Raw genomic sequence first — 23,908 nt, 5'->3', positions numbered from 1 at the left:
TTCCCCCCCTAGCAGGCATAATATAAATTCAATAGCAGATTCCAAAATTCAAAAGCTATTGTAGCCTGAGCGCAATTGCAGTCTGGCAGAGCTTTTCCTGTATAGCTCCAGAGTAACTTTACTGTCTCTAGCCTTTTGATCATAATTCAGGTTCTGTCTTTGCTTAGAACTTGAGCAGAAGAGTCCTTATTTGATTCTAGTCATTACAGCCATGATTTCAAAACTCATTAGGGAAGATTTCAATATTAAGTTACACAGGATGACTTCTCCCCTACCCCTCCCTAGCAGTTCATTGTATGGACTCCTCATGTAAAAGGTTGACTGCTTTAGCTTGGCATCAGCACTCTGTTCATATCCTTGCTGGTCTCTGAACACATTCCTGTTGCATTCAGACTTGAAAGATTGGTGGATATGTGATTTCAAGCACAGGATGCTAAGAGCTGTGTTACTACAATTAGTTTGTAAATTGTCCTTTTGATACCATCTTGTTTTCTTTTGTAGGTACAAATAAAACACTGTTGACAATAAGAATTGAACTTTTTATTGCTAGAAAATTCTCTTTACTGGACTGTTGGTCTTGGAGCACCTAAAAATGTGAATGGGAGGTGGGATTGGTTGTGGGCCACAATAGCTGGTAGTAGGTGTGAATCTGGCTGTTTCCTCCCATCCGCTAGGATTAATTATATTAGAATACTGAGTTTGGGGCTATTGTAAGCCACAATTAAGAATCAAGCCAGTTTTAAAGCAACCCAGCCAAAGCTGGTAAATTTGGTTTTCTTGGGGTTTGACAGCAGTTTAGAAGGGAAATAGCATTTCAGACCTTTAGGATATCACAGGTTAAGATCTTGACTTCCCAAATTTAATCTACCTTGGGGACACAACAGTAGCACAGTTCTAATATTAACTGATTTTCATTTGGGTCCTATGCCTTATGCAGAAGGTACTGTTCGATGGAGACTTGTGCTGGGGCTTTATAGATCAGTAGTTTTTACCCACTCATGGTTAACGTTAAGCACATAAGATTTCAACTGACGTATTTGAAGCACGCACCCTATTTGTATAAGTTTCCTATTTTTCATTATCTCTTTAACAGAGGTAATTGATAAACTCTCAGAACGGTCAGAGCTTTGTTGAAATCCACACTTTTTCTGGCTTTAATTTTAACATTTGATCAGTCATATAAATCACCCAGAAGAAATGTTAAGTGGTCTACTCCACATCCTTTGTCAAGGTGTAGAACGTCTCTGAAATCCGTCAAATTGGCATTGGAAGACTTAGCTTCTTTCCTTTAAGGACTAGAAGAAAATGTAATTAGAATACTATGATTGGGGGCTGGGTGGTGGCACACCTGGTTGAGCACACAATACAGTTTACAAGGACCTGGGTTCAAGACACCCCTCCCCCTCTAGCTACAAAGGGAAAGTTTCACAAGTGGAGCAGGGCTGCAGGTGTCTGTCTCCCCACTCCTCTAAATTTCTGGCTGTCTCCAATAAATATAATAAAAAAGTTAAAAAGATTTAAAACAAGAATACTATGCTTAATTATTTGTATGAACTTAATGCCTTAAAAGTACCCAGTTCACAGCATTTATTTAGATATTAAAGCTAAGGGGAACTTTATAGCAAATTATTACTATTTTTAACCAGACCATTGCCCAGCTCTGCTTTATGGTGGTGTGGGGGAATTGAACCTGGAACTTCAGAGCCTTGGGCATGAGAAGTCTCTTTACATAACCATTATGCTATATCTACTCTCACCCCTTATAGCAACTTACAGACTCATAACCACAATTCTTTATTAATGGATAGAGACGAATTGAGAGGGGAGGAAGAGGTAGAGGGAAAGACAAGACACTGGCAGCACTGCTTTACTTGTGAAGCTTCTCTGCACCCCCCATATGTGGGACCAGGGGCTTGAAGCTGGGTCCTTGCACTCTGCACTTAACTAGGTGCACCACTGCCTGGTCCTGCTACACTACCACGATTTTTTTTTTTAATTATTGGATAGAGACAAATTGGGGGGAGGAGGTAGGGAGAGAGACCTACAGCCTTGCATCACTTGTGAAACTTCTCCAGCAGGTGGGGACCAGGGGCTTGAACCTGGGTCTTTGTGCACTGTAGGGTGTGCCACTGCCAGCCCCTCCCCCCTTTTAAATTTATTCCACAATTCTTTAGATCATCAGTTTAACTTTTTTCCTAATTTGTCTATTCCATATTATATATGTGGCCAAACAGCAAGTCCAGTCTACCCAAATTCCTTTTCCACTAATGACCACACCTTATATGGTTAAAATCCCATAACTGACTTTTTTCCTTAACTATTTGGAAATAAAGCATCAGCCGACAGACACACACACACACACACACACACACACACACACACACACACCCCCTGAACACAGCAGCTACTGTGTTTTTTTTTTTGCCTCCAGGGTTATTGCTGGGGCTCAGTGCCTGCACCATGAATCCACTGCTCCTGGAGGCCATTTTTTTCCCCTCTTTGTTGCCCTTGTTGTAGCCTTGTGGTTATTATTGTTGATGTCATTCGTTGTTGGATAGGACAGAAATGGAGAGAGGAGGAGAAGACGGGGGGGGGGGGGGGGGGGGGGGAGGAGAAAACTGCAGACCTGCTTCACCTGTGAAGCAACTTCCTGGCAGGTGGGGAGTCGGGGGCTTGAACCAGGATCCTTATGAAGGTCCTTGCGCTTTTTGCCACGTGCGCTTAACCCACTTCTCTATCACCCAACCCCCTGGATTATTTTTTTGGAGCCTCAGGCATGAAAGTGTTTGCATAACCATTATGCTGTCTCCCCTGCAATTACTGCTTTTTTAATAAGCCTGGTTAACATTTAGATAGCTAAGAGATCTGGCTCTGACCTGATAGCAACCTTCAGGTTTATAGCCTTTTTTTTTGTCCTTTTTCAGATGAAGCTAGATTTTGCATCCTAGCTTATGGCACTGATTCCTCAAAATACATGTCTCCCTCACTAGAAAGTAATCACTATGAACGGCAGGGACTTTGCTCCATCTACCTCATCTCCCCTTGAGTACTGAATATAGGTTGGGCCATAGCAAGCAACATTGCGTTGGTCTCCCAGCACTTACCTTTGGTCACATACAAATAGAAGAAATCACAGTAGAAGATAGTTTGTACTACTCCAGACACCACTGCAATTTGGTCATAGAAGTTCTCAGTCTGGTATCGCCTGATCCAGTTAGCCAGGTACAGTGCCCGGTATAATCCAAGGAAAAACAGGTAATGTGTAGTAATGGTCTCAGCCTCTCCAGTCTTGCTTATCATAAAGAGCTGAGGCAGAATGGCCACTGATTCCAGGTAGATAGAAAAAGTCCAGAGGATCTGAGCCAAAGAAATAAGTGGCCAAATGGTGTTGATCAAGAGCAGTCCCATCTTGTTCACAATAATTTAGCTACTAAAAAACTACTGGAGAGAATACAGTAAAGAAAACAATTTTAAATTCATATCACTTGACCTTGTTCTCTGTAAATACCAATTTTTTTATTACAAATTGTTCACAGCATAGCATGAACATTTTTTGTGGAGCTAATTTCTAATGATTACAGGACTTTACCAAGGTTATGACTTCTCAAAATACAGTCCATGAATGCCAGAACCAAAGTGTCTCCTGAGATAGGACCTCACCAGCTCTTGGGCCGCAGCCCTGGCCTACTGGATCGAATTCTCACGTGGTGCCAGTGAGGAGATGCAGTGAGCGAAGCACTGAACTTGAGAGCGTGAGGCACTGAGTTCCATCTCCAGCATCTCTTATTAAATCTTAAACAAAAACCTGGCAAGTGGTGCAGTGGGTAAAGCATCAGATGCTCAAACATGATGTCCTGAGTTCAATCCCTGGCACATATGTGCAGGGTGGTTGTTACACTTCTTATCACAAATCTTGAAGAAGTGGGGGTGGTTGTCAGGTGGCAATGCACCTGGTTGCGTGCACCCATGGCAGTGCACAAGGATCTCTCTTCTTGATTTCTCTGTCCTTAAAAGTTTGAAAAACAAAATATATATATATATATATATATATATATATATATATATATATATATTTTTTACCAGAGCACTGGTCAGCTCTGGCTTATGGTGGTGTGGGGGATTGAACCTGGGACTGAGAGTCTCTGCATAACCATTATGCTATCTACCCTCTGCCCGAAAAAATTAATTTTAAGCCTGAGGCTGAGGAGACATAATGGTTATTCAAAAGACTTCCATGTCTGAGGCTCTGAGGTCCCAGATCCAATCTTCAGTACCATCATGAACCAACCAGAGCTGAGCAGTGCTCTTTTTAATCTATCTGTATCATTACGGTGGTGCACCTGGTTGAGTATACATGTTAAAATAAGGTTATGGAGACAGCATCATTAAAAATAGTGTGGGGGTCGGAGCGCAGCAGGTTAAGCGCACGTGGCAAAGCACAAGGACCAATGTGAGGAACCCAGTTTGAGGCCCTGGCTCCCCACCTGCAGGGGAGTCATTTCACAAGCAGGTCTTTAGCTATCTTTCCCCCTCTCTGTCTTGCCCTCCTCTCTGCATTTCTCTCTGTCCTATCCAACAACAATAGCAATAACAACAGCAGTAAAAACCACAATTAAAAGAAAAAGGGCAACAAATGGAGAAAAAATGGTCTCCAGGAGCAGTGGATTCATGGTGCAGGCACCTAGCCCTACAAATAACTCTGGAGGCAAAAAAAAGAAAAAAAAAAAGTCTAGTGAGGACTGTTCCAATACTGCAAGTCACCTTATTGGCTGGGAAACCTCAACAGCATGTGGTGCTACAATGCTTTGTTTCTTTTCTAATTTTTTATTAGTTATTGCGTAGAGACAGCCAGAAATCAAGAGGGAGGAGGTGATAGACACCTGCAGCACAGCTTCACCACTTGCAAAGCTTTCCCCCTGCAGGTGGAGACTTGGGGCTTGAACCTGGGTCCTTGCGCACTGTAACATGCGCTTAACCAGGTGCGCCACCAACCGACCCCCTTACTTTGTTTCTGTACATAACCTTAGATATGCTCATTTCAAGTACAGCATTTGCCAAATTCTAAATTGTATTAAGTGAACAAAATAAAAATGTTGGGAAACAAGCTTATCTGGGGATTTAGTACCTTGGGGTCCCTCTTACCTCTAGGGGAGTGAAATTATAGTTCTCAAGGAAAGAAAGACCAATGACTGGGACCAGAAGAAACTCCAGGCGAAATGTGTCATTTCCTCTGTCAAATGTTTTGCGAAATTTTCCATAGATCATGTACACTGTGACATAGGCACAGAGGAGGAAAACCACCTAAGGATGAAAGAAAGGTAATGGAGTCAGTTCCCAGCCTGTTTGCTGGGCTTCAAAGCCACCCTGAGTTGGGTTATACCAAAGCAAGGGCCTAGCGCTCCGAGGTGAAAGGTGTTTTCATACTGTCTTAGATTCAGTAACCTACACCACTGAAGCACTGGCTTTGTAGTACAGGCACCGAACCGAACCCCAGTGATAACCCTGGAGGCAAAAAAAAAAAAAACACCCTTTTCTGCTTGAAGAAGGGGAAGCTTCATAAGCAATGAAGCAGTGCTGTGGGTATCTCCCTCTCTAGTTTTCCTTTCTCAATGTCTCATGTCAAGTAAAAAAATAAAAAGATACTTTTTTAAAAATAAAATCACACCCTTGGCTGGGCCATGGGGGGTCCAGTAGGGCACTCATAAAGACCTGGGTTTGAACCCCCACTCTGCACCTGCAGGGGAGAAGCTTCACAAGTGATGAAGCAAGTCTGCAGGTGCCTGTCTTCCCTTTTTTAAAAAATTTTTTTTTTATATTTTCCCTTTTGTTGCCCTTTTTATTGTTGTAGTTATTGTTGTTATTGATGTCGTCGCTGCTGGATAGGACAGAGATGGAGAGAGATGGGGGAGACGGGGAGAGAAAGACACCTGCAGACCTGCTTCACCGCCTGTGAAGCGACTTCCCTCCAGGTGGGGAGTCGGGGGCTTGAACCAGGATCCTTAGGCCGGTCCTGTGCTTTGCGCCATGTGCACCTGCTGCTCTACCACCCGACCCCCCTTTTTGTTCTCCAGGGTTATTAACTGGGGCTGAGCTCGGTGCCTGCACTAGGAATCCTGCTCCTGGGGGCCATTTCCCCATTTTGTTGCCCTTGTTTTATTGTTGTAGTTATTATTGTTGTCGTTACTGCTGGATAGGACAGAGAGAAATTAAGAGAGGAGGGGAAGACAGAGGGAGAGAAAGACAGACACCTGCAGACCTGCTTCACTGCCGGTGAAGTGCAAGTGGGGAGCTAGGGGCTCGAACTGGCATCCTTCTGCCGGTCCTTGCACTTCGCGCCACGTACGCTTAACCCTCTGCACTACTGCCCAGTCCCCTCAATTTCTTTTTAAAGTATTTTTTGACTTTTATTTTTACTTAATTTGGATACAGTAGAGAAAAATTGAGAGGGCAGGGGGAGATAGAGAAAAAGACATGTGCGGTCCCAGTGACAATCCTGGTGGCAATAAAAAGTAAAAATAATTGAAAAAAGTCACACTCTTGCCCTACTCCCAGTTTCTGATTAAATTTTGAAAATTTGTGTTTCTAGCAAGGTCTAGTAATACTGCTACTGCTAGCCTACTGGCCTGGGTGAGAATACTCTAGCCTAGGGAACATATACATATACTTTTATTTTTCACCTCCCATGCCACGCTGGGACTGAAGCCTGGGCTATATGTTTGGTAAGGCATGTGCCTTATCCAGTGAACTCTCCCTGGCTCCCTCTGTATATGTCAAAACAGGGTTGCTTCTTTGTTCTTTTGTCACTAGAATGAGGCACACAGACACCCGGGAAAGTATTCACTGCCACCCACAACTACATGTTTCACAAATGTTCGTACCCATCCATCTCCCCTACAAAAGGATTCATGCCTTGTGCACCGCTGAAATCCCTGCCTCTAACATGGCCCCAAGACAAATTATGGAAGGAGTGAATGAATCAGTGAAGTGTTCATCACTTAATCTTATAAGAGGAGAATCTGGCCTCTATGGTTCCTACACTCTATTCAGCCATGTCAAGGGCTGCGTCTGCCCAAGTCAGACCCTCGGACAGAGGAATGAAGCACGTTGTGGTTGCTACTTGTGTGTTGAGTTTGAGCAGAAAGTGATTTCAGGACCTCAGGCTAAAGCTGACACGGAGTTGAGCGCTCTACAGTATCTTCCACTTCACCAGTCCTGGGAACAAGACAGCTGGAATCTCAGAGCATCTCTCATAAGGAAAAAGGGAGAGTTGCTTTGGTTAAATGTTTTCCAGGTGCTGGCCACTTCACATGTGATTTTCATTAATTTTTTTTTTTTTTTTACTTTATTTTTACTGTTGGATAGAGGCAGAGAGAAATTGAGAGGGGAGGGGAAATAGAAAGGAAGAAGGGGCCGAGCGGTAACGCAGCAGGTTAAGCGCAAGTGGTACAAAGCTCAAGGACCCGTATAAGGATCCCGGTTCGAGTCCCCAGCTCCCCACCTGCAGGAGAGTCTCTTCACAGGCGGTGAAGCAGGTCTGCAGGTGTCTGTCTTTCTCTCCCCCTCTGTCTTCCCCTTCTCTCTCCATTTCCCTCTGTCCTACCTAAATACGACAACATCAGTAACAACAACAATAATAACTACAACAATAAAACAACAAGAGCAACAAAAGGGAAAATAAATAAATATATATATATATAATAAAATAAGAAAGGGAGAGAGACAGACACCTACAGACCTGCTTCACCACTTGTGAAGCTTCCCCTGCAGATGGGGACTGGGGACTTGAACCTGGGCCCTTGTGCCCTGTAATGTGTGTGCTTAGCCAGGTGTGCCACACCTGGTCCCTTTTTTATTAATTTTTTTAACTTTATTTTTACATGTGATTTTCATAAGAGTTCCACAAACTAGCAATAGCACCCACCCCTGATGTCGCCTTTCCTGAAAATCCAGACTCCTATTAGTGTTCCCAGTCAAGGACTGGGATAGAGATGGTCAGTGATGTGGAAGTGGAAGTCTGCGCACAGTTTGAGAGAGCTCTTTATCTTATTTATTTATTTTTTTAATTTTTAATATTTATTTATTTTCCCTTTTTTAATTTAAATAATTTATTTCTTTATTGGGGAATTAATGCTTTACATTCAACAGTAAATACAATAGTTTGTACATGCATAACATTCCCCAGATTCCCATTTAACAATACAACCCCCACTATTTCATTCATCATTTTTCATGGACCTGTATTCTCCCCACCCACCCACCCACCCCAGAGTCTTTTACTTTGGTGTATATGTTCCCTTTTGATGCCCTTGCTTCTCATTGTTCTTGTAGTTACTATTGTTGTCGTTGTATAGGAGAGAAATGGAGAGAGGAGGGGGAGACAGAGAGGGGGAGAGAAAGACAGACACCTGCAGACCTGCTTCACCTCCTGTGGAGCGACTCCCCTGCAGGTGGGGAGCCGGGGGCTCAAACCAGGATCCTCATGCAGGTCCTTGCGCTTTGTGCCATGTGCGCTTAACCCGCTGTGCTACCGCCCGACTCCCTTTATCTTATTTCTTATATGACATCAGGGAGTGGACCCAGAGCCTTGTAGCTGAACAACACCACTGGCTAGCCTCACCCGCCCAATTTTCTATTTTTCAATTTTTCGATTTTTTTAATATTTATTTTCCCTTTTATTGCCCTTGTCTTTTTTTCATTGTCGTTGTAGTTATTATTTTTGTTGTTATTGATGCCGTTGTTATTAGATAGGACAGAGAGAGAAATGGGGAGAGGAGGGGAAGACAGAGAAGGGGAGAGAAAGATAGACACCTGCAGACCTGCTTCACTGCCTGTGAAGCGACTCCCCTGCAGGTGGGGAGCCGGGGGCTCGAACCCGGACCCTTGCGCTGCTGGTCCTTGCGCTTTGCGCCACGTGCGCTTAACTCACTTCGCTACCACCCGACTCCGTATTTTTCAGTTTTTAGAGAGGGAGAGGGAGAGCCAGAAAGAGGAGACAGATACACATCGCCACTTCACCACCTAGGCACTCCCCCAAGTGCTGTCCATGGTTCTTCCGGTGGTGCTCAAACCCGTCTACGCCATAACAACATATGCACTTTTAGACGCGCTATCTCCCAACTTCTGGGGAAAGGCTGCTAAATTGTATTATTTCTGATTGGGGGGATTAGTGCTCTACAGTAAATACTGTTGCTGATACATGTGTAAACCTTTCTTTCCCTGAAGGTAGAGACAGAAGGCACAGAGAAAGGGGGGGGGGAGAGGGAGAGCGAGAGAGACCACAGCACTGAAGCTTCCTCCAGTGTGGTGGAGACCGGGCTCAAACTGGGCTGTGCACAAGGCAAAGCAGCACACTATCCAAGCCAGCTATTCCACAGCCCCGGGGAAAGGTCTGTAACAAGGGCTTAGCCAACTAGCAAGCACTCTTACTCTTTTTCCCCTGCCCAGAATGTGATATGGTGGGAGGACGTGAGGTGACTGTGTGGTTGGCCCTGAGACAACCCTGAGAGAAAATAGCACACGCAGGACTGATGATGTCACTTGCTGTCAGCCCTTTCCCAGACCAGGTCCCGCAGCTGCCACAGCAGTGGAGGATTCACACCAGGTCTGCCTGTGCCCACAGCCTGACCCTCACCCCACCCCACGCAGACTCTCTTGGCTCCGGCAGCTTGGCAGACTCCAGACCAGGGCTACCCACCCCACTCACCTTCATCACTGTGTTGTAGATGGAAATGAAGTTGGTGAACAGGTCCAAGTACCTGGTGGTGAAGACGAGAGCAAAAAGAATCTGACTCTTCCCAGAGATGCCTGTGGCCAGAGGGGAACAAGAAACAATGAGGACACATTCCCAGGCCTCACACACTGGAAGCCCAGAGCCTGGAGCAGGCAGGCACTTCCTGAATACACCCTGTCCAGCGTGCTGTCACTCTTAGGCAGTAAAACCCTCCCCACTGAGTCACTTGAGTCTCTGCTCCTCAGTTGAGGCTGTAATCTGTCTCCAAATAAAGACGTGGACACCGTGTGCCTGCCGGCTTTCTCTGGGAAGGGTGCTGGGGGTGGTGTGAGTTGAGTCTGGTTGGTGGGGAGGGTGTTGAGGCTTCTCTTCGCTCCACCACCAGAATTCCACTGCCAATTCCCAAAGCTCCATCTTTTGGAGAACAACTCACTGACTCTGCAAGGTGTTGATTCATCAAGGGGGAAGGAGCAGGCAGAGGAAGGCGCGGGGCCAGGAAAGCAATCTATTTTTCCAAAATTTCAAGATAATCAACACTTTCATTTCCCTAATTATAAAAGTTAGTTCCATCTTAGTACAAACAAATATCAGACAACACACAGAGATGGAAATAGCAGCAACCGCCTGAATCCCAAAGCTTCATTGCTAGTCCTCCCACACTGCTATTGGGTTACACCTGCGCCTCATGCCACATACACAGACGCACTTCGTGGACAACGCAGTCCTCTGCTTGCTTCAGGTCCCTTTCCGGCCCTTCCCTGCCTCTGTACCACTCATGGTTCCTAAGATGCAACTCTCTAGCCTGACAAAGAAAGTGAACCACAGGGCCAGGTGGTGGTGCACCTGGTGAAGCAAACGTGTTACAATGCACAAGAACCGGAGTTTGAGCCCCCAGTCCCCACTTGTAAAGGGAGAAGCTTTGCCAGTGGCGAAACAGTGTTGCAGGTGTCTCTCTGTCTCTCTACCTCCCCTCTCCCTCTTGATTTCTGACTGTCTCTCTCCAATAAAAAATGAATTAATAAGAAAAGAAGAGAAAGTGAGATAGAGCGTCCCTCATTCTGGCATATGTGAGGCTGAAGATCAGACTTGGAGCCTCGTGCTTGAAAGCCCAATACTTCTTTTTAGCATGACAGAGACAGGGTGAAATAGGGGGAGAAAGGAGAGAAAAAGACATGTGAGCTCATGAAGCACCTCCCCAACCCCACCGACAGATGGGGACCAGGGACTCAAACCCAGGTTCTCACACAACATAACTTGTGTGCTTAACTGGATACAGTCCTCCCAGGGCTATCCAGGAAGCTGCTGTTCAGGGGTCTGCCTTTCCTGAACAGCAGTTCTGAAGCCCAGAAGAAAACTGAGTGAGCAGTGAAAACAAGAGCTGCAACACCAAAGCTGCAAAGCCCAAGCTGTCGCAGGGTTGCTGGAACACAACCAGATTCAAGGGAATCCTCAATCAACACTTCATAGCCATGTGCTCTTGGGTCTCCATTCCACCACCTGGAGGTGGTTCCAGGGTAAGGTGAGCAGACACCCTGCTGCTGCCCTTTGACCTTGCCCATCAAGCTGTCACTGGTCCACTTTGTGAAAGTGATTCCACTAATGACACCCCCATCTCCGGATCCAGAAGTCAACTCTGTCTTCAAGCAGGAGTCACCCAGCACTCGATGGTCCAGGTCCACACCCTTCCCCAGCTTCTGTAACTGTCACCTCCCCAGGCCACTCCTCTTGTCCTCACCACCCAGTGCCTGGTGCCTCTCATCTCTGTCCCTTTGCTGTGTCCTCCACGCCTGTGGCTATGATCAATGCCACATGCCAGGGGCATCCAGGCTGTGAGCTCTCCTGAGTTCTGGCCCATGTATCTTCCCACCTACCCAATCTCGTACCTCTTTGCAGCACCCCCTCTTGACTCTACTTCACAGACTGCACAGCCACTCCCTGTGTGTGCGAGCCAGCAAGTGGAGTCTCTCCCCTCTGTTGCTTCCTCTCCATATTTCTCGGCTTCTTGGACACTATTGAGGACCCTCACTCACTCCAGTCAACCCACCCCAATGACCTCCTAGTAGTCTTTCAAAAATCCTTATTTGTTGACCACCCCTCCTTGGATAAGACAGAGAGAAATGGAGAGAGGAGGGGAAGATGGGATCGGGGGTGTGAGAGAAAGACACCTGCAGACCTGCCTTTACCACCTGTGAAGTGACTTCCCTGCAGGTGGGGGACCGGTGGCTCGAACCACGATCCTTCCACCAGTCCTTGCATTTTGTACCACCTGCGCTTAACCCACTGCGCTACTGCCCAACTGCCAGTCAGTTTCTTTTTAAAAAATATTTCTTAAAACTCTTAAAAAATAAAACTTTGCTGGGGGGGGGTCGGGCGGTGGCACAATGGGTTAAGCGCATGTGGTGCAAAGCGCATGTGGTGCAAAGCGCAGGGACCGGCGTAAGGATCCCGGTTCAAGCCCCGGCTCCCCACCTGCAGGGAAGTCGCTTCACAGGCGGTGAAGCAGGTCTGCACGTGTCTATCTTTCTCTCCCCTTCTCTGTCTTCCCCTCCTCTCTCCATTTCTCTCTGTCCTATCCAACAATGAACGGCATCAACAATGGCAATAATAATAACCACAACAAGGCTACAACAAGGGCAACAAAAGGGGGAAAAAATGGCCTCCAGGAGCAGTGGATTCATGGTGCAGGCACCAAGTGAGTCCAGCAATAACCCTGGAGGAAAAAAAAAAAACTTTGCTAGGTGCAGGTGTCAGCCACCCCCCCCCCAACCAACCTCATGCCTTCAACTGTAAAATGGACCCCTCATGCCTATGAGCTGGCATGAGAATCAAACAGGATATGAGTGAGGAAGAGCACATCCTTTGCCTTGTGGGAGGTGAGGGGAAAATGAGAACAGAACTGGCTGTGGATGAGGAGGTCTTTTGGGTGGAGTCAATACTGACCTGAGACTAGTTCCAGGCTCATCGACACTCAAGAGGGCCCAAGAGGTGGCCCTGGCAGAAAGTATTTGGCTTCCCACCCTCAAAGTCCTTCCTCCTTGGAAAGTGACAATTAACTCCACCAGAGCACAGAGACTCAGGACAGACTGGAGAACCTGGCCAGAGTCCCTAAGGGACCCACTAAAATGGGCACAACCTTCCATACCCTTTAGCAGAAGGTAAATTGAGGCCAGTCTTACACCACAGATCAGTGGCTGACAAAAAGGGAGCCCCAGTCTCCTGCCTTCAGGGCTGGACCTTTGGGCTCCCAGTGGCTCTGCTCCTTGGGGCCATAGATTCGCATCTGGGATCCACACCTGCTCAGATCTCAGCCAGCCCTGTGCCCATCCTGTCTGCTTCCCTCCCAGGGTCCCACTGCCCTTTTCCCATCCCACTGCATCATGGACTGAACTGGTTGCAGAGACTTTTGCTTGGCGGCAAGTGCTGCTGGGAAGACAGGCTCATCACCGCCAGTTGCAGCTCTCCCATGGAGCCCTGGGGTCCAGGACAGCACCTGGCAGAGTAGGCCCAGTACAGCACCCCTGCCCGGTCATGGCTGAACCCTGGGCTCAAGTGCAGGGACAGGTCCCATCTAGATTCCTTCCATCACTGCAGCCCCCTCAGCATTCCTGGCTCATGTCCTCTGAGAGGGAGCCTGGGGGAAGAGCCATACCAAATCAGCACACACCGCTACCCCACCATGCCTCCTCAGCTGGCAGCATCTGTGGAGCCCCATCGAGTTCCAGAGTACCTGCTTCAGGTCCCCTTTCCAGGCCTTCCCTGCTCCTGCACCTTCTCGGGCTCTCAAGTCTCAACTCCCTATCCCTGACAGACAAGGTCCTTTCACAAGTGAGTCACTCAACCCCAGGACTCATCTCCTTCCAAATTACCTCTAGATCCAGCTGCTCATCCTCCTGGGGACAGACCCTACCCTCCTAGATTTCTGGACCTTCACACCTCTGTGTCCCTACCCAACATCACACACTCCCTCCATGAAGCCCTCAGGGTTTCTGCTTTCTGCCTCCTTGGCCTCATGAGGAGGAAGCCAGGGCCCAGCACCACTAAGGCATAAGTAAACATAGTTGTGGAAGCAGGCTGATTGTTCTGAGCCTGGCCAGTTCTACCAGATAAGCCCTGAACCCCCCCCCCCCACACACACACACACACACACTCCCCGGCTGGATAACCAGCCCGCCCTGTGAAAGGGGGACCCTGGGCTCCCATGGATCTGAACCAACATCTTAGCCACATCTCTGGCCACATCATAGGCGCCATGGAGGGGTGAGAGGAGTGCATCTGGGGTAGGTCTGGGAGAGGGCAGGGGAGAATCAGCGTGGAGAGAATGCCTGAAGAGTTGGGGGCCACTTCCTGTTTTCCCAACCTCCCTACCCCACTTCTGACCCACCCTGTGCCTTAGGGTGTACACAGAGTGGGCTAAGGTGGGTGCAGCTCCAGCGAAAAAGAGGGAGGTTGCAAGAAGAGGGAGGCATTCTCTTTGCGCCCCCCCCCCCCCCCACACACACACACATAGTGGTGGCAATGGGGGTTGGAGGGTGAAGCAATAAGACTCCTTGGATGTTGGACAACTAGAAACTTTCTTCGGAAGCTGAGCCCTGCAACAACTGTTTCCAGGCCCCCATTCGAAGCGCTCAGCCCGCAGTATACACACCCCGTCCCTGCAGGCAGCAGCCAGGGGCCCTCGCCCCCGCCGGGCGACACTCACCCGCGCAGCTCTGGGTCCTCCAGATCTTGGCCAGGAGCAAGAGCATGGCCAGGAGGTGGCTCAGGTCACCCAGGATCCGGAATATGTTCATGGCCGGCCGTGGCCCGCGCTCACTCAACTCCGGAGAAACTTTCCGCAGCGCCGCGCCTGCCACGTCCCGGCCTTGGTCCCGCGCTCCCCGCCTGCGCTCTTGGCCGGGCGGTGACGTGGCGGGGGAGCTCCGCCGCTCCAGGCCCCGCCCCGCCCTCCCAGCTCCCGGGGCGGGGCGGGGCGGGGCGTGTGTATGGGGGGTGGGGGGTCCATCCTGGGCCCACCAGCCTAGGCCTAGTCCGCGACTTTGAATGAACCGTGGTTTCCCTCTGCCACATCTGCATGCACGACAATGACATTGGCGCGGGATCTGCGTGCCCGATCTTGGGTGAACGTTGGAAGCACTGGACAAATGGGACCCGCTGCCTTTGTCCCCTTTGTTCTAGTGCTGAATCTCCCCCCTTTGCGTGGCATGGGGTGAGGGGAAAAGCTGGAGGCTATCCCCCACCTGTGTCCCTGTTATTTTGGGCCACTTTCTTGTCCTGAAGACTGACCTGGGGGAGGCAGATAAATTAAGTGGAATCTCAGCTTTGAGCCCAGCTTAGGTGCTCAGTGCCCTCCTCTCTCCTGCTCCCTGTGTCTCCTGTGAACTGGGGCTAATTAAGTGTGGAAGAGCTCGTGTCTGGGGGAGCCCTGGCATCCTGCTCTATCACCACACACTGAACCTGTAGGGTGCTGGGCAGGAGTCCTGGGTCTGTGCTGCTGAGTCTGTCCACCACTTTCTTGGCACCTTGGCCTCTGCCTCTTGTAAGAGTGGATGGCATGAGCTTGGGTCCCCACCACCTCCCCCTTTAGACTCTTGTGGCCCCTTCTCCCTCTCAGGACCCTTGTCTCTGAATTAGCAGTTTCTTGCCACCATCAGATAAACTTTTTGATAAATTTCTTTTTTTATTTATTTATTCCCTTTTGTTGCCCTTGTTGTTTTATTGTTGTAGTTATTATTGTTGTTGTCGTTGTTGGATAGGACAGAGAGAAATGGAGAGAGGAGGGGAAGACAGAGAGGAGGAGAGAAAGATAGACACCTGCAGACCTGTTTCACCGCCTGTGAAGTGACTCCCCTGCAGGTGGGGAGCCTGGTTCGAACCAGGATCCTTATGCCGGTCCTTGTGCTTTGAGCCACCTGCGCTTAACCCGCTGTGCTACAGCCTGACTCCCTGTTAAATTTCTTATGTTTGTTTTTGCCACCTCAATTATTGCTGGGGCTCCAGTGTGTGCACAACTCCTCTGTCCTCAACAGCCATTTTTTCTTTTTGTTTTGACAGAGGGTAGGGGACAGAGATATATAAAGAGGAAGAGAGAGAGAAGAGCACCACTCCACTACCCACAGGTGGGAATGGGGGCTTGAATCCAGGTCTTCATGAGTATGCACTCAGGTGTAGGGCAAATAGCATAATGGTTATTTGAACTGACTCTCATGCCTGAGGCTCCAAAGTCCCAGGTTCAATTCCCAGCACTGCCACAAGCCAGAGTTGAACAGTGCTCTGATAAATAAATAAATAAATAAATAAATAAAGTATGCACTCTACCCAGTGCACCACTGCCTGGCTGCAGCGTACTTATTTTAGTTATGAGAATGAGGGAAAGGGAGAGAAAAGCAGAACCTCACTTTGGCATATGCAGTGGTGGAGATCAAACTTGGAGCCTCATGCTTGTAAACCAAGCACCCTCCCCACTGCACCACCTTGTGGGTCACTCCGATTAGCTTTTCCATGATGACATCTGGCTCTCCAACTGGCGACCTTTTCATGCACACACTCCCCTTCTCAGTTCCAGAATAGGGTCATTCTTTGAGTCTCAAAATGTGATCTGAGAAGCACATAGCAGTATGTGAAGCAGTAGCACCTGTATCACCTGCTGGGGGGGTATGTGCAGACTCCCACATTCCTCTACACATCCTGAGTCAGGATTTGGGGTTAAATAAGATCTAGGGTGATTCATGTGACAGGAAAGTTTGAGAGGCACTGACAAAAACAACACTAAACGGGAAGTATTGGTACTATTACCATTTTGTATTGGGGAATCTGAAGCTCAGAGAGGTTAAGTAGTTTACTTAAGGTCACACACATATCAAGTAGTGGAGCCTCGATTTCAGCACACACTGTGACTCCAGGGTTGAGACCCTAAATCATCACATTGGCCTGTGGGTTGTCATGGGAGGCGAAGAGCTCCCAGCCACCCTGAGAGGCAGCCTTTGGGGGAACCCCCCATTTTGCCTGAGAGATTGTATGCAGTTGAGTCCCCTCCAGAGCCAGAGCCAGGCCAGGCCCTCACAGAAGGACTGTGACAGGTTCTGAATGGGTCCCCTTTGTGTTCCTGGCTCCCTGCAGCCGCCTCCCCTCTCTTCAGTGCCCCAGAAGGCGGTGGCTATTTAAATCCCTCAGGTGTGGCTGCGGTTCTCTCTGCCCAACCAGCTGGCGTCCCGTTCATCCGCCTACCTCCTCTCTAAGCCAGGGAGAAGCACGTGCATTTGCCATTTGGTGAAACATCTGTCCTCCTGGGAGCAGCCCCAGTCACCAACAGGGGTGCAGCCAGGGGAGAATCCTCCTCCCTCCCTCAGCTTTTCCAGAGGACACAGGGATTTGACTGCATATGGCAGAGTGACCCCCAGGTCCTCAAGCTTGACCTGTGCCTGCCATCATGGTTGTGAGAGATGGTTAGGTCTTCTCTTCAAAAGAACATGAATAGAACAACTGTTTAGTACAAACATTCTTTTTATAAGTTGTTATCTGTGAGCGCCTGTGGCCAGTAGTTTGTTTTCTCTAGGTCAGATCATAGCTCCCTGCAGGGCTTGCTAATACTCTAGCACAGACCCTCAGACTCTCTTCCTCGTTTCCTTATTTAGGCAGCGGTGAGATTGTGAGCTCAGAAGCCCAGCCCAGGGGTAGAGGAGACAGTTCTGAGTCCGATATAAAAATAGGAGAAGGGTGAGAGGGGCACTACTGCCTGAAGGCCACTGTTGGCAGCAAGCGCACCCTTTTGCAAAAGAGTAAATGCCGTGCTTCGTTCAACTCCTTATTTTTTGCCTTGACAAGTAATTTTAATTGGACATCATTTACAACAGTGGCCATAGGTCTGCCTGTTCCTCTTGAACCTCAGCTTTCCTACAGGTTCAGTGGGGGATAAAGAAGGGCTGCCAGGCCAATAAAACAGCTCGCATGTATAGTGCGCTGCTTTGCTATGTGCACAACCCAGGTTCAAGTCTGGTCCCCACTGCATTGAAGGAAACTTCTGTGCTGTTCTCTCTCTCTCTATCTATCTCTATCTCTGACTCTGTGCCCCTATCTGAAATAAGGAAGAGAAGGAGAAGGAAATGGAAAAGGAGAACTAGCCCCCACACAAGCACTACCAATCAATACTTCCTGTATCTCAAGACAGGGATCTCACCACCCCTATTTTACAGGGAAGGAAACTGAGGTTTAAATTTGTCTTACACTCTCCTAGGCCACATAGGTAGGCCTCCGGTTCCTAAAGTCCTCCCATCCTGTCCTTAGCAACCAGCCTTGCCTTTTTCTTTCCCACTTTATCTCCAGTGCTCTCCACGAGGGAGACACTCACCCATTTAAAATACTCGGCTCTGCGGCTGGAAAGACAGATCATCTGAGAGGTGCCTGCTTTGCCATGCATGCTACCCAGGTTCCAGCCTGGCCCCTACTGCGCTTGTGCTGGGGGAAGCATTGCTGCTTATCTTACTCTGTGTCTCTGCTTCTCTCTATCTGAAAAAGTCATCACATCCTGTAGTGGCGAGGCCTTAGCAGTGAAATATAAGAATAATAATAGTAATGATAATAACACGTGGCTCTGGTCCAGGCCAGCTCTGTTCCCCTGCACCACCAGACACTATCTGTTCCCGACTGGGGGCTGGGGGTGGGTTTCCCACCAAGCCCCATGTGCCTCACTCTCATGACACTCCAAATATGTCTGCTGTAAACATGCAATTAAGGGACAAGCCAGGAGGGAAATGTCCTTAGGCTTAAAAGGCTAGGATCCTTTTTGCATTGTCCTTAATAAATCAAATGGTATATTTAATGTCAGATTCGTGCAGGGGGGAGGAGTTTGGCTCAATTACAAGGAGAAAAGTATATGTAATTTCCTCCCTCCTGGTGGTCCTAACCCTTTGTTATATTCCAGCACTGTGGTGGAAGAGCCTGCAAACCGCCTCAGATTCCGTGGGGATATGAGTGGACACACTGAGCAGGCTCCACCGTGAATCTGTTACCTGTCACTGCTGCGCGGTGGGCGGAGAGGGGAGCTCTGGGCTCGCTACCGGGACCCGACCTGAGAGGGGCTGCTGTGGGAGCTCCCCAAGGAGGGGGCCCGCGAAAAGCCCCTTCCCAGATAGCCCCAGCAGCTCCTCACCCCTCCCCGGGCGCTGAGCAGCTCTGTAGAGCTGGAGGGCTGACAGTATTGTGCATGTTCATCCCGGAATCCTGAGATGTGTGGCTGCTGGGTAACTCTTCGGTTAAAAGAGAAATGCAGTGACCCTTGCCGCGGGGACCCCTCCTCTCGCCACCGGACACAGGTGTCTTTCGGAGACGGAGACGCCAAACGCAGCCGGTGGTGCAATCCGGCTCAGCTCCACAAGGTTCCCACGGCAACCGGGAGCCGCTCCGCGTCTCCGCAGCGACCAGGCCTGAGCGAAGACCTGGAGCGGAGATGGTGGGCGCGGATGGGAGAGACGAGGTCGTCCTTGGGCGGGCATCCCGAGGGCATTGGGCAAGCTGGTCCCCAGCCCTGACTGTGGCCACGAGCTGCTACCCGCGTGCCATCCACCTCCCAGATGGGTTCACTGCCAGGGTCCCAGAGATGGAGGGCTTGGCTGCTCCCCAATATGGTGAGAGGGTGAGTCAGGGCAGAGCAAGTCCTGTATCCTCCTGACCTCCCTGTTGGTTTGTGCAGTGCAAGCCGTGGAAGGTTCTGTGGGCTCGGGCTCCCTTCTGGCCTGTCACTGTGTGGTCTCTAGGCCCCTACTCCCATCTGGGGCTGGGATGGGGACTCCACCAGCAGAGCACAGAGTACCTGTTACCAAGCAACTGAGCAGAAAAGTGGCAGTGGGACTATCCACATTGCCACCCTACCACCTTCTTGTCCTCCGTGTCACCTCAGCCCCAACTGCAGTCACAGTGACATTCACTTGCACAGGGAACCTAAGACTCAGAACTCTCCAGGCACAGAGGTTTCCAGCCTGCTGGAGGAGACAAACTTCTCTCCACACTCCAGGGAGCCTTTGGCTCAAGCATAGCCACAACCCCTCCTGGACCCCTAGCCCCTGCCATTCAGCCTGTGTCCCAAGGTGGTGTGTCTGGAGGTCCTAAGACATGGCCCCTGGACAGAACCCTTGGGCCACTCCGCTTAATAATGGCCCCTGCTGCCACATGCTGGGGATGCCCTTGCCCAATGGTGTGGACGTGTCCACCGGTGTGTGTCCGTGTGTGTGTGTGTGTGTGTGTGTGTGTAGCTGTGCTTCTGGATGGCCATGCGGTGTGTGCTGCAGGTGTGTGTTGTGACACGTTTCCCTGGACCTACCTGTCTGCTGGTGGAGCTGTCTGTCTGGGTGGGCATTTGTAAGCTGGCACCTGTGCTGTGCTGAAAGTGGTTGCATGTGTCTGTGAGGCTGTGGGGGTGCATGTGGGGGGTACACAGGATCTCAGGTGCTAGGATTCTTCCTCCCACCTCCCAGCTCCTGAGTGGACTGAGTACTGTAACTGAGGCCCTGTTCCCCATGCCCCCAGTGCCCCCTCCTCCCCACCTATCTATGGCTGCCCAGGTCTTTGTCTTGCCCAGGTCTCTGACTGGTGTGGCACCTGGGGCCTGGGGCGGGGAGTGGGTGAACCTGGGGCCAGGGCTCATGTGCCACCCACTCCCTTCCTGGCCTCCTCCCCTCCCCACAGCAGGAGCAGCAGCGGGAAAGGTTGGCGGAGGGGGGCTATTTTGGGAGCGTCTCCTTAGCAACAGCTGCCACGGCCGTCTGTGGCGGGTTTTTCTATAGGTGCTAAAATATTCCACCCTGGTGACTGCTGAGTGCAGGGGTGGGGGGTAAGGGTGGGAGTAGGGAGAGGGAAAGACCCTCTAGGTCCTGCATGGCAGGGCACAGCCTGCTGGAATGGGTCCTGCCCTCAGCACTGGTGCTGTCCTTCCCCACCTCTGGTCCTTGCCCTCCTGCTGCTGAGGCCTCAGAGCCTGAGGTCAGGTGTGTCCTGATCTGGTTTCTCATCTAGGCTGCTAGGCAGTCTCAGTTTGTCCCATCTATAGAATAGGCTGACTGACTTTCTCTCTCTTTCTCTCTCAGGAACTGTCTCTCTCTTTAATATTTTTTCTTTCTTTGTTTAATTTAATTAATTAATTAATTATTTTACCAGAGCACTGCTCAGCTCTAGCTTATGGTGGTGCAGGGGATTGAACCTGTGTCTTTGAAGCCTCAGGCATGAGATTCTCTTTGCATAACCATTATGCTGCCTTCCCTGCCCCAGAGACTCACTAGGTTGAGAAATCTGGACTCATGACTGGCACTTTGAAGCAACCATTCCTGCCCACTCCCAGGCCCCAACTGTTCCACCCTCTGGCCCTTCCCTCCCAGTCCTCAGCACTGCCATCCCTGGCCTCTGCACTGACTCACAGAATTAACTGCTTAATGAATACTCTGCTGGCCTGAACTGGGAGGCGAGCCTATTCAAACCTGGGTTCAGACATGTGCTTTCTTACCGAGGGACCCTCTACACCCCGTCCATCGGATCAGCTTGACTGGGCCTTAGTTCTCCCTCCTAGCCTCCCAGCACAGCTGTTAGCACCCAGTAGGAGACTAGGAAGGGAGCTCTGGCAAAAGGTACAGGTGAACCGAGGCTTTCCTACCCTCCCTAGTCAAATGTCAGCACACACTTCACCCTTCCAGAGAGCATGTCCCAGGCTATGCACCCAAACACCTTGCAACAGTGTGCTCCTAGCCTTTTTCCCCATCAGAGTCAAAGTCCAGTTTCATGGCCTTTGTAAGAGTTACTGCTGGGGAGGCTAGAACAGTGCTGGTCTGACAGGTATTCAAGGGTGATTAATCTCCCCACTCCACGTGGAAGGTGACCACATCTGTCAGTCTTTGGGGACCCATTCCTGACTGTCCCATTACAAGAAGGTCCCTGAGGTCCAGAGAGAACAAGAAACTTGTCCAGGGCTACCCAGTTCTGACACTGCTTCCTTCTTCCCCCACTGCCTCTAGCAGCTTTGAAGACCTATGAGCTGGGCAATGGCTGGTGCTTCCTCAAGCTGAACCCCCCCCCCCCCCACAGCACCACAGAGGGTGTGAGCAGAGGGGAGCAGCTTGGACTGCACTGAGGAGGGGGCTTATTTTCCCTGCCCCCCTTGAGCTTCTTCCTGCCTGGAGTTGCCCATTCTGCCTCTCCCACTCTTCCCAGGCCACCCCTTTGCCTGCACAGAAACTTCCTTCCAGGGCATGAGTACCAGGAACCATAGGCTGCAGCCCCAGCAAGGCCACCATTTCCAGATGCTCCCAAGCCTCTCCCTCTGCGTCTCCCAGAAGTTACTGCTCACTTCTCCCAGCTCTTCCTTGAGCTTGAGCTTGTGTCCACTGACCCAGTAGGGGTTGGACAGCACAGGATCAGATGGTCTTGGGTGTAGTTGCTTGATATCTCTGTGCCCTACACTCCCAGGCCAGACAAAGGAGTCACATGTTTCTCCTGCTTCCCCATTTTCACTCCTTGGAAAGGACCCAGCTTTCAAATTGTTTGAGTGTGCCCCCCATATCCACTCTGCCCGCCATTTACACACTCAGTATTCATGCTCAGAACCTTAGTCCTGGATGCTGGTGCGTGAGGGAAACCATGCTTGGGGCGGGTCTGCTCAGTGCTGAAAGGCCATTCGGTGATCGCCCATGAGGCCAGGTGGCGTGCCTGGCCGAGCACACTTCATAATGTGCAGGGACCTGAGTCCAAGCATCTGGTCCCCACCTGCAGGGGGAAAGTTTTGCAAGTGGTGAAGCAGTGCTGCAGGTATCTATCTCTCTCCTTCTCCATCATCCCCTTCCCTCTCGACTTCTGGCTGTCTCTATCCAATAAATAAATAAATAAAATACTAAAAAAAAGTTTTTCAATGAGCATCTACTAGGAGCTTTGCATTTCTAGTGCATTCACCTCTCTTAATATGCCCTGAGTGGAGGGGATGACAGGAAACATTTAAAAAAGAAAAGAAAAGAAAAAACTTACTTAAGGTTGCATTTGTCCCTAAGTGTTTTAAATCCCCTGGTGGTCTGACTCCCAAGTCCACAGCCTGCCCAGCCAGGGGCTGGCAGGCACCCCAAGCTGGGTGAGTGAGTAAGTAGTTGAGGGAGAACTTCTGCTGGGGACATCAGGAGGCCTTCTCAAGGGCTGGTGTGGGGGTTGAACTTGGAGAACAGCAGTAATTCTCTGGGCAAAGGAGAAAGGGCCTTTCAGGCAGGAAGGGGAGGGCAGGCAAAAGGCAGAAAGAGAGGTGTGTAAGCATCTGTTGTTTTAGAGTCTAGGGAATCAGGGCTTATATGTGGGTATATGAGACATGATACGGCAGAGCTGACTGTCCACCACGCCAAGAAGCTGGTACTGGATGTACTGAGGAGACAGCATAATGGTCTGCAAAAGACTCTCATACCTGAGGCTCTGAGGTCCTAGGTTCAATCCCCAGCATCAACATAAGCCAGAGCTGAGCTGTGCTCTGATTTAGAAAAGCGGAAAGAACCTGGGGATGGACCCTTTCAGGTGTGGAGGCCCCTCAGGCGACCGACAGGGCACAGTGGTTCCAGCCCCCATCCTGCTGAGGAGGTGTGTGGTCAGCTTGGAGGAGTTGCTGGAGGTAGCTATTCAAAGACTGGGCATTGGGGCACTTCGCTCCTTCCTTCCCTCTCTGGGGAGCACCAGGAGTAACCAGGCTCCAGGGAAGTCCTTTAGGCTGTCTACCTGCTGGTACTCCCTGTCTTCAGGGAAGGAGACCCCCCTCACACACACACACTCCAATTAGGAAGACTAGACATGGGTATGGGGAACATGACCACAGAGATGGCTGGGGGGGGATGCAGGGCGTCTGTCCCCACTGTCCAGAGTGTTGGGCCCAGACACTCGACTGCTGTCCTTCTACAACAGGACAGTTTGGAAAAATGGGGACCGCAGTGAACGTGAGCCTGAGGCTTAGCAGGGCCTCTAGGTGGCCACGGGCTGTCTGGTGGCCCTCAGCACTCAGTCTCCCAGTCTGTGCAATGGGGGTGAGGGAGGGCTGTGTCTTCCAGGAGATTCGCCAGATTCATCTGGTGCAGAGAGCCCTAATTGCCAGGACTTCGGGAGAGGAAGGGAACCGCTCCCAGTGGAGACTGGCCGGGCAGCAGTGACCCTCTGCCTCTGCGCCCCCAGCCCACCCAG

At 50.1% G+C, this 23,908-nt stretch overlaps 1 protein-coding gene across 1 annotated transcript; it reads right to left on the bottom strand.

Annotated features, from left to right (window-relative positions):
• Positions 1–5: 5 nt before the first annotated feature.
• KDELR3 (KDEL endoplasmic reticulum protein retention receptor 3) lies at positions 6–14,628 on the bottom strand. The gene is made up of 5 exons (XM_007519317.3): positions 14,430–14,628; positions 9,704–9,804; positions 5,143–5,301; positions 3,105–3,357; positions 6–1,295 (listed from the first exon to the last, which is right to left on the bottom strand). The coding sequence occupies exons 1-5, from the start codon at positions 14,518–14,520 to the stop codon at positions 1,255–1,257; spliced, it is 645 nt and encodes a 214-aa protein (XP_007519379.1). The 5' UTR covers positions 14,521–14,628; the 3' UTR covers positions 6–1,254.
• Positions 14,629–23,908: the final 9,280 nt, after the last annotated feature.

This window comes from Erinaceus europaeus, chromosome 4 (assembly GCF_950295315.1).
Source record: "Erinaceus europaeus chromosome 4, mEriEur2.1, whole genome shotgun sequence".
Classification (NCBI taxonomy): Eukaryota; Metazoa; Chordata; class Mammalia; order Eulipotyphla; family Erinaceidae; genus Erinaceus; species Erinaceus europaeus.
Note: the sequence above shows the minus strand (reverse complement) of the source record. Positions and strands in the feature narration are given on the sequence as shown.

Excerpts from the sequence above, each read along its gene's own strand:
- KDELR3 (XM_007519317.3), bottom strand. The coding sequence starts at position 14,520 with ATGAACATATTCCGGATCCTGGGTGACCTGAGCCACCTCCTGGCCATG. Across the intron at positions 9,805-14,429 it reads GAGGACCCAGAGCTGCGCGG|GCATCTCTGGGAAGAGTCAG; the intron begins GTGAGTGTCGCC and ends CTCTGGCCACAG. Across the intron at positions 3,358-5,142 it reads ATAATTTCACTCCCCTAGAG|ATCCTCTGGACTTTTTCTAT; the intron begins GTAAGAGGGACC and ends TCTTTGGCTCAG.